General features: G+C 49.4%; 1 protein-coding gene across 1 annotated transcript; it reads right to left on the bottom strand.

Moving 5' to 3' along the window:
* Positions 1-3375: 3375 nt before the first annotated feature.
* On the bottom strand, positions 3376-9621 carry CNGA2 (cyclic nucleotide gated channel subunit alpha 2; the record flags this gene model as incomplete). Its single annotated transcript, XM_081964402.1, has 6 exons — positions 3376-4787; positions 5232-5338; positions 6300-6407; positions 7775-7942; positions 8465-8560; positions 9527-9621. 6 exons carry the CDS (start codon positions 9619-9621, stop codon positions 3376-3378), a joined length of 1986 nt encoding a protein of 661 aa, XP_081820528.1.
* Between the last annotated feature and the right edge of the window lie 762 nt (positions 9622-10383).

Below are 10383 nucleotides of genomic sequence, written 5' to 3' on the forward strand. Positions count from 1 at the left end.
AAATGTAGCATTCACATGTTGTCATTATGGAAGCAAGTCAGAGGCTCCCCTATTTCCCCCAGGCAAATGGGAAGGAATGACAATAGCAGCAGAAACAACAAAGCAGATGTTACAAATGCTTGTAGCACAGTCCCCCACTTCTCTCAGCTGAAGCCTCCATTGTTCTTCTGCCACCCTGAAGCAGAAAAAGCTCCTGTTGCCTCCCCCTCCCCTTCACCGCTGAGTCTTGTGGTGTTAATGACTCCCACTGTTGGCTGTTGACTGAAGCAAAAATTCCCATAAACTAGAAAGTAACACGGAAACAAGACCGATCTCAATGGACTGGGGGAAGATGGCTTCCCAGTTATTTATTTCAGAGCATTGATACGGTTGCCCAACTCAATGACTCTGGGCAGCTTACAAAGATAAAACAATGTAAAAACAATAAAAAGGCAAAGTCAACTCCAGTCAAGATGGGTGGCAATTAATCCAATAAATAAATACATATAAATAACTCAGTGATCAATCAGATCAGCTACTTGATGGACTCCATCCCATTCTGGGGTCCCCAGGCCTGTTGGCAGAACCACATCTTTAGGCCCTTCGGAAAGTGTCAAAATGGGGGTCTGTCTTATCTCCATGGGGGTCCCTGGGGAGCAGCAGGGAGGAAGGCTCCAGTTCTGGGTCCTGCTAAATCAGGGGTGTCCAAACTTGGGGACTTTAAGACTTGTGGACTTCAACTCCCAGAATTCCCCAGCCAGTCCACAAGTCTTAAAGTTCCCAAGTTTGGACACTACCCCTGCGTTAAATGGACCTCCTTAGGGGAGGGGACCCATAGCCTTCCCTCCCTCTCTGCTCTGGTGGGTCAGGTTTACACACCATTTCCAGCACGCGAGTACAAAAAAGATTAGCCGTTACTGTCCCAAATCCTGTCCTAGGGAGCAACAGTCAAACCATTCCCAGATAACTGGGCAAGAACCTACCCCAGGTGCCTCCACCGGTCCAGCAACCACATTGGCAACTAGCTGGGGATGAATCTGGGTGATTTTGTCTTCTAGAAAATGAGCAGATCCCTCTGCACACCCCTTCAGGTCGACCTCTACATCCTCTTTCCCCAGGAGGAGACAGCTCACTTGAAAAGAGGGTCGCTGGCCATTATCTACAGATGCAATTAGTGCGGGGAAGGACTTAGGCTTCTATGCCCAAATCAGCATGCCTTACTAGCAACTTTTGCCAGTAGTTGATCCAGTTTTGTCCCTTGCCAAGGGTTCGGGCTGAGGCTAGGGCTGCTTTATGAGAATGAGCAATGGGTTGCTTTAAAGGAAGCCCCGTGCCTGCTGAAGGGCTCAGGAGCCTCTGGAGGGCATCACAAATTTCAGGAATCTATCCTGCAAAACTGTGTTGCTCCATCCTTCTGAAACTTCTATAAGCAAGTGGCCTCCGGATATCCTCAGACCAAGCTGACCAGATGGAAGAATCCACACCTGAAGTAAGTAGATCAAGTTACCATCATCAGAGAAAACCTATCCACCCAATGGATTTAACTCTCTCAAAAACGCAAGACATTATTGCAAGTTTGCGCCTGGTCAAACTTCACTATTTTGGGGGAGGGGGGGAGTTGTCATTCCTTCAGATGTCCTGCCTTTATAGGCCAACAGCACCCCCTTGTGGTCTATGGTTCCCTTTGTGGACAAACCACTTCCTGCCATCCCTAGAATTGCCTGGCCCTCCTGAGCCATTTCCTGGGTAAATAAAGTTTCTTTAGAAGAAGACCGGCTTCAGCCATTTCTCTGCCCCATTTTCCGCTCACAAGAAAAGACAAGGAAAGGAAAGGCTGCCAGAAAAGAAATCAGCCAGACGTATCATTGACACGAGTATTTTATTTTATTTTATTTTTAAAGTATGACATGGGACCCTGTAACTCTTGTTGCATCAAGGCAGACGTCTCTTAAAATAGACTAAAAGTAGTGCAATGTGTAAAGTGACTTTGGGCACACTGCTTTCCCCTATGCATTTTTCTCAGGAACCAGATGACTACCCAACTGGCCTAATCTGCTTCCAATCCTAGTTAGATCTGGTGGGAGGGATCCAAAGGCTCTTTATGAAGCTGCACAGGAGAATTTCTTCTTTGTTCCCGGCTTCTGAAGTAGGACAGAGGCTCATCCGTCCACATCATCATCTCAAGGAGACCAAGCAAGTGTTACCATGAAGGTGCAACACAGCTCTTTCTCCTCCTTAGGAAAAGTGCTGATTTTTTTCTATTATTGTTAGGGCCAAGGACTGAATCCGATCAGGTAAGGAAGCACTGTGCAAAAGCCTTTCCAGACAACTTCATTACACGGATCCGATTCACAAATCCTGCAAAGCACATAATTTCCCCATCCATGAGGTTTGAAAGATCCCTGGTTTAAAAGAGGACTGGGCTATATGATTATGGGGATCTGGTGGGCAGCCGTAGGCCTCAACCCACCAATAATCTATGCTCATTGAACAGCTATTCCCAATTAATTTCAGGTCCTCTTCGAGCTGGATCTAAGTATGAGAATAGATGACTGGCCCAGAAAAAGATTCTGGATCTGACCTTTCCTGACTGCCTGAGATATATGAAGATAATCCCTAATCACCTACTCCTGCTAGGATGTGCTGCAATTTTTGGCACAGTGTTGCCTCAGAAGAAATTTCAGTTATCTTCGAAAACAAAGGGAATACGCAGCAGGAAATCTCACTGTTCAGAATTAATAGAATAAAAAGATCCAGGCAGCGAAAACTGCGCTGAAGTGTACAAGGGGATTTAGGCACATTTTTTTCTCTCTGCAATTTTGAATTATACAGCCCTCACTTAAAGAGATGATTCCATGTCCTGGGGACACAATACCCATGCTTCACTCACATGAGGTATGTGTACACGCTTTCCTTCCTTCTGCGTGTGAAATAATAGAGGCAATAGAATTCCATTGGAAATGGCCTCCACAATAGGAAGACTTGGGACCTTTTTTTAATCGGCTGTTAGTCACCAACTGTGAAATGATATTTCAAAAAGGATTATTGCCACCAGAATAGAGGTCAGAAGTAGGAGCTACTTTCAATTTCATGACTGTTTTTTTCAGAACAGACATCTAATATCCTGCACTGTCCCACCTGCAAGGGGGCTAGGAAAAGGAATGAAGGGAGGGAGTTAAGAAAAAGGGAGACTCCGTTATCTGTTAACTAGTGAAAGAAGAAAAGCGTGTAAGGTTACTGCAAGGGGAGGAGAGAGTTGTGTAAAGAGCCACAGTCTGGAAATGGATCTTGTGGTCAGATAATCTGATGAGAATTAGATCAGGGGGGGGGAGGAATAAGTAACATGCAAACAAAGTAAATAAATTAAATGAGCAGGAAATGGTAGGAAGCAAAGCTTCAAGGATCGGTTTTTTCCTCTTCCCCCAGTGGGCTGATAATGCCCTCGAGAAAAAGCTCCTCCTGCTTGTCTTCCTTCAGTTTGGTTTCCAGAGAAGTAAGGCGCTGCTTGAGCTTCATCTGAGCGGCATCGTATTCAGCCAAGAGGCGAGAGAAACGAGCATTCAGGGTCTCCAGGCTGGTCTCCAACCTGTCCAGCTTCTGGCCCACATCCATCGCTTCCATGCTCTCCGCCGCTGCTGCTTCATCCAACAGCCCCTCTTTGGTGAGGATCTCTCGGCCACGTTCTTCCAGGACCCTCTTGGCATCCGGATACTCAGTCACCGCTTCCATGAGGTCTTCTTTGGATAGGCAGAAGAGGTCAGAGTAGCCAATGCTCCTAATATTGGCCGTCCGCCTGTTCCCCATTTTGCTTCCTTTAATGTTGAGAATGCTGATTTCTCCAAAACAGCAGCCGGCCGTCAGTAAGGCGTATTGCGTAATACCATCATCTGCTACCACGGCCAACTTTCCTTCCTTAATGATGTACATTTCTTTACCAATATCTCCTTTCCGGCAAATATAATCACCAGGGCTGAAAACCTGAGGACGAAGCTTGAGCACCAATTCCACCAGGAGCCCAGCCTCACAGTCCTGGAATATCCTCACTTTCTTCAGGGTTTCTAGGTGGACATTGATGGCTATTTCAGCCCTCAGTTTATCAGGAAGATTTTTGAGCACTTCCCACTCATCCACAGTCTTCTTGTTGGTCCAAAGGTAATCAAACCACCTGATAACCTTAGCTTCCATTTCTCTGCTTACTTTGCGGAAGTGCATATAGTGCTTGACGGCATCGATCTTGGCCTGGAATTCTGCCCTGTTGGCATTCATGTTGGAGATCATGGAGCCCACATTTCCCACAATAGTAGCAAAGATGAGAACGCCAATGAGGAAGTCAAAGATGACAAAGAGGTATTCCTCATCGCGCACAGGGGGAGGGGTCTCACCGATGGTTGTCAAGGTCAGTGTGGACCAGTAGAGACAATAGACGTACTCCCTGGTCAGATATCCATATTCTGGATCTGAGATATTTGGATAAACCCAGGTGTCTTCTCCAAAGCCAATGGCCTTGGAGATGGCGTAGTAAATGCAGGCATTCCAGTGGATGATGACCAAAATGTACATCACCAAATTGCAGATCCTAAAGATGTTTGGGTAACTGGTTCTGGTTTCGGTCCGATCGAAGAATTCAAACATGCGAGGGAAATGCAGCAGCCGGTTGAAGCGTATCTCAGGCCGATGGATGCCAACTGCGAAATATGCCAAGTCAGTAGGCAGAATGGATAAGACGTCCAACTTGAACTGCAAAGTGGCAAAATATTTAGCACGCAGTTTCTTGAAGTCTTTAACGAGTAGTCCCTGCTCCAGGAAACCTACCAGGAAAAAAACACAAAGAGCAATTCAAAGACGGTTATGTGCGTCATTCTTTGCTCCTGTTCCTTATGCCCAGGGTCCACAGTCTGCCTGTGATGAGTGAAAGGGGCTACTCTGGATCGCACAACAGCATAAAGGACAACATTTTCCATTCTCAACAGTCATGAAGGTTGGCGAGACAAAATATCGAAAGCTACAAGTGCTCCACTTTGAGCGTTTATTCATTTAGCTGGCTATCAGGGCAGCATCATGTCTATGAGGGCCACTACTGCCCAGTTTGGTCACCGTTAGCAATAAAACTTGATGAATCTGTCGCTGGTTCCCCCACCCCGCCGAGCTTCAGGCAAGCAGGTTGACTTTCTCAGGGTCATTTCCTGCCTGTCGGAGAGCTACAGAAAGAGCACCAATCCTTCCCAACCCAGATCCCACCTCTTCTCCTTCACCTGTGTTCATCCGGATGACAATGTCCCCGATGTAAATCCCATCTGCCAGGTAATCCAGGAGCAGCCAACAGACCAAATACCTTCTCTGGAGCTCATTGAAACAGGCTCTGCAAAGAGACCAGAGCTGAAGCCCGTGAAGAGCCTGTGACAAAGAGGGCAGGGCGGCCGTGGGGCCACCAGGCAGGCTGTCCAAAGGGAAAACAGGCGAACGATCGCCATAGGATGGCATATCCCTCAGGGAAATATTTTGTGCACCTTCGTTAAAAGCTGAAAGTAAGGGCCAGCTAGTCTAATGGTGAAGGCACCGGGCTAGAAACCAGGAAACTGTGAGTTCTAGTCCCTCCTTAGCTGTGAAAGCCAGCTGGGTGACTTTGGGCCAGTCTCCTCTCAACCCACAACATCAGCCTCAGGCAACAGGCCAGCCGGTCAATTTAATGCCATGATCAAATGGATCAACCTTCAGTTGATCTGATTTAAAAAAGTGGTCCCTGCACCTGCTAGGAAGGTGTGTGGGGGAAGTTAAAGGCTGAAAATCAGTTTGTTAAAAGGGACCCATAAGCGGTGGGAGCAAGTATTTGGATGTTCTGTGCAGGGAACTGACTGGTCCTCCCTTGCCTTGAGTCAAAAGGGCTTCCTTGATTTTTTGGGTGGTGGTGGTGGTGTCCCCCAGGAGAGGAAAGACAGCCAGCACAATTTCCAGGGACAGTTGTTGGGCCTCCATGCATCAGAGGGATTACAGCTGTCCACCAGCAAAATAATTCCTTCTGATGACCGAGCTGTCCAAAAGAAGCTCTGGCCCTACATACTCATCCTCTGCAGCCAGTGGAAGAGAGAAAGCATGGCAGGTACGGAAGGAGGCAGCCTGGGTGTGCCAGCTCAGGTCTGCAGTGGGCGGATAATCGCCTTCGGGGCAGAATAAGGGCTATGAAAGGGTCGACTTGGGAATATTTGCTTCCACTCTGCCGTTGCTGGAGCCTGCTTGATTGCTGGGGACCCAGGGAGCCAGGTCACCCCAGGAAGTGAGACCCCCACAGGAGGCAAGTCCCCAAAACCACACTCCCCACTCACCTGGCAACCAGCACGCACCAATTGTACAGAACTGGTATTGCGATCACCAGGAGCCAACGATAGTACCACTCCCCAGCAGGGTCGACCACAAGGACTTTCCATTTCTTCCTGGAAACACAGTCAAAACCTTCTTTTAAAGGAACTGAGCTGCACTGGGTGGGCAGAGCTGATGAGAGGAAGGATCCAGCTCCAGTTCAGATAAGGCCCCCAGGGTCTGGAGGCTGAGGGGGTTTGTGATGTGTGTGTGTGAGAGAGAGTGTGTGTGAAGAGGTGTGTGTGACTTGAGGAAGCCAAAGCACAGCCACTGCCATACTTCTGTCCAGCATCCACTGCCTTGGCTTCAGGAAAGCACATCCTTGGTTGGCCCAGGGGAAGAAAGAGACAACGCCAGTCTCTGGCTGAATGGTCTACTTCCTGAACAGATAATGAGAGGATTCTGGAGCTGATTATGACTCACCGCCCTTCAATCTGTCTTGGATACATCTATTTTAATGAAAACATGGACCAAGGGAGACATGACAGCAATGTTCCAATATCTAAGGAGCTGCCCCAAAGAAGAAGGAGTCAACCTATTCTCCAAAGCACCTGAAGGCAGAACAAGAAGCAACACCCCAGAAAACGGCCTGTAAACACCCAGAAAAATGTCCCCCAAAACAGCCTGAAAATGGCCTCAAAACAGCCTGAAAAATGGCCCAGTAAATGGCCTGAAAATAGCCCCCAAAACGCCCTGAAAACAGCTTGAAAAAATGACCTGGGTTTTGGTCGTTTTGGGGGCTGTTTTCCAGCACCCGTGAAGACCAGCTGGCGATGGTGCACTTGCCCACAGAGAGGGCTGTGCGTGCCACCTCCGGCATGCGTGCCACCTCCAGTTCGCCATGAAGGGTATAGGGTTTCTTCCTTGAGCAGAGGGTTAGACTAGAAGACCTCCGAGGTGCCTTCCCATTCTGTTCTTCTGCTTCGGTGGCATTTGAAAGCCTCCCTGGCTGCCCAGGAAAAGGACCCTCGAGCATGCCATCTAGATGAAGTCAATGACCTGATGAAACCCTGCAGCTGGGGCCTCCTGGGCAGAGACTCTAGCTGCTAGCTGCTGGGCCTGGCCCCAAGAGATATGCTGCCATTTTGCCAAATGCCAAAAGATTAGCTCAAACTCTCTGCTATCCCTCACGAGAGGTCCAGGCCACATCCCGCAAATGCATTCAGTGCAATGTCACCATCTTCGCAATAGCAAATGGGCTGCATTCTCTCCTTCTCTCAAGTTCCTCTCGCTTTTCCCAGCTGCTCACCTCCCTTCCCCAGAGTGGCCAGCAGCTGTTTTCTGGCATCAGGGATCCTCTGCCATCATCCCCCACCCAAGGCCAAGGCAGCCCTCGTGGGTCCCTTCCTTGAGACGACCCTTAGAAAGGAAGTCCCTCATTCCCCTCGGCAAGCCCAGAAGAGAGAGCTCCCCCTCTCACCAGGGAGTCAGGCAGACTCACTTCTTCTGCCGCTGGCCTGCCAGGCCATCTCCACTGGCCGTTGCCAACTCTGATGCTAAAGCCTTCACATCAGGTCCACGGAAACGCTCAAGGAAGGAGTCCGTTCTCTCCTCTTCTTTCTTAGCTTTCTTGGCCCATCCTCGGACAGTCATTACCAGCTGAGCTATCCTAGAAGGAAGAAGGTTGGTTGGTTTGGAGTTGAAGATGTGGCACTGAAAGCTTCGGGGAAACAAACTGGCCATTGGGGTTTTTTTCCCCCTCCTGTCTGGTTAGGTCTGGAAAAGGAAAGCATTAATGTCCAAACAGAATACATCTTGACCTTTGGTAGTCCCCAAAATGTTGTTACTCCTCCTGCTGAAACATCGTCACATCCTCAGATGTTGAAACCAGGGACCTTGATTGCATCCGTCTTATTAGGCAAACTACAGCATTACTCTTGAAAGCGACTGCAGCCCAAAGTTTCCAACAAAGGATCCACTGAGCCCTCCCTCTATTGCCTAGGAAGGGGTGCAGCAGGAGTCCCCAATGACTCTGGCAAAAGAGGGCTGCATGTCAGGACAAGGAATACATCCCTGCTGTTATCCAACTCCACTAAACATGTCTGCACCCGTAGTCTGCTTCAGAAACCTCTGCTCACCTGGCCTTTCCCACCTGGCCAAGCCTAGCTGGCCAAAGCCATGGGGAGCCTACCTGGAGAGGGCCCCTTTTTTGGGGTGGTTGGCATCCTCCAAGGCAGCCACTCGTTGCAGTTCTGAGGAGACATCGTCATCATCAAGTGAGGGAAGCCTGTCAAGAGACCAAAGTGCCTTGGCTTACGAAGCTAAGCAGCAGCCCACCATTGCCCATCGTGCTCAGCAAGACCACCCCTCTCTTTCACTGAAAACAAGCCCTCGGTAACTCGCCAAACCCTGAGCTGATGCCTCTCAGTGGCATCAAGAGCTTCTGCTTTCCCCAGAAGGGCACAGCAGAGAAATGAAGCCATGCTGCCTCTCTCTACACAGACTGGTGGGAATCAGAGGAGGTATTCAGCCAGTTCTGACCAGTTCTGGAGAACTGGTAGCGGAAATGGTGAGTAGTTTGGAGAACCGGCAAATACCACCACTGGCTGGCCCCGCCCCCATCTCTTCTCTGCCTCCTGAGTCCCAGCTGATTGGGAGGGAATGGGGATTTTGTAGTAAGTAAAAAATGTTTGAATCCCACCACTGGGGGGAATCCACAGGTTTGCACCTTGCCAACCAAGTTTCTGGGGCCCATTGATCTGGAAAGCAGCTCTTTATTGGCCAAAGCAGGTGCTGCTTCTATCAGCCTAGCTTTGATGAGGCAAGAGAAAGTTTGAAATCAGAGGAGGGGAGGCCGGGCTCTTTCTGATGAAATGCCACCTCTTGGGTCACATGAGGAAGAACGTTTCCTTGGCATCAGGGCAGCCTCTCCAACCTCTCTGGATGGGGCCAGCCGGGAGGAGACGGCCAGTGGGTGAGTTCCATCTGAATAACACAAGGAGCATCAAAGCCTTGGGTGGCACATTTTATACATGGCTGCAACAGGAAACAGGTGCGCAAAAGGAGCAAGGTTTGCAGCACACCACAGCTCTGCAGCGCCACACGCTTGTTCCGTGTCCCCTCCAAACATGCACACGCATGCCAAAATGGACACTATGCATTCAGATAGACAGAATGCCACGGTCTTCGTGTAAACAGTGACCCGTCTGGCAAATGGAGGCTCATGCAGCCTTTCCAAAGTTACCCGAGTTACCTGCTCTGGTGGTTGCCGAGCTTGGTCTGCTCCAGGTTACCTTTGGTTTTTATAGGGACGGTTCTCTGGTGGTTGGCGCCATTGTTTTTTGCCATCCTCCTCCATGGGCAGAAGCCACCAACCTTATTCTGCTCTGCAAAACAGGGGAGAGAGAGAAGGCTGGCTTGGAGATGTGAGAACCTGATAGATGTTTGCTTCTGGGCTGGGGGCTTCACTATGGCTTTATCCAAAGATGGCTTTGCTGTACGTGAAAGGGGGCATATGGCTGGCAATCTGGAGGAAGTGGTACCTTCAGCAATTTTCCTGCAATCCAATGAAATAGGGCACCTTTGCTTGGCAGAGGACTGGCTTATAAGCTTAGGCAACTTGCCAAGGCTGTTGTCCGACTTCCCTAGAGCAGCAAACTGTGGTTCTTTCCTCCCTCTGCTGCGGCTCCGTCACCGGCCGGCGCCACAATTTTGAGAGGAGCTTCCGGTGCGCGTGGGGAGAGAAGCACAGTGTGCCAGGAGAAGACTCTATGACAAGGGGAGGTTTTTCCAGTCATCTCCACAATTGATAGGTCTTTCGGTTAGCACAAGTGGAAGAAAAAGGACGCCGCGCTAGGAGGAGACTCTATGGTGGGGGAACTGAACTTCCAGTCAGCTCCAGAACTGAACAGGGGGCTTCTGGTTAGGACCCTTGTGGCTCCCGGTGTTTTCTTTTCCATGGGAAACAGGTCCAAATGGCTCTTTGAGTGTTTAAGTTTGCTGAACTCTTTGCTCTTAGAGCAAAGACATTTGTTTAGGGCAGGGGTTCCAAACTTGGGAACTTTAAGACTTGTGGACTTCAACTCCCAGAATTCCCCAGCCTGGCTGGGG

This window comes from Natrix helvetica (genome assembly GCF_964273705.1).
Source record: "Natrix helvetica genome assembly, chromosome: 11".
NCBI classification, from domain to species: Eukaryota; Metazoa; Chordata; class Lepidosauria; order Squamata; family Natricidae; genus Natrix; species Natrix helvetica.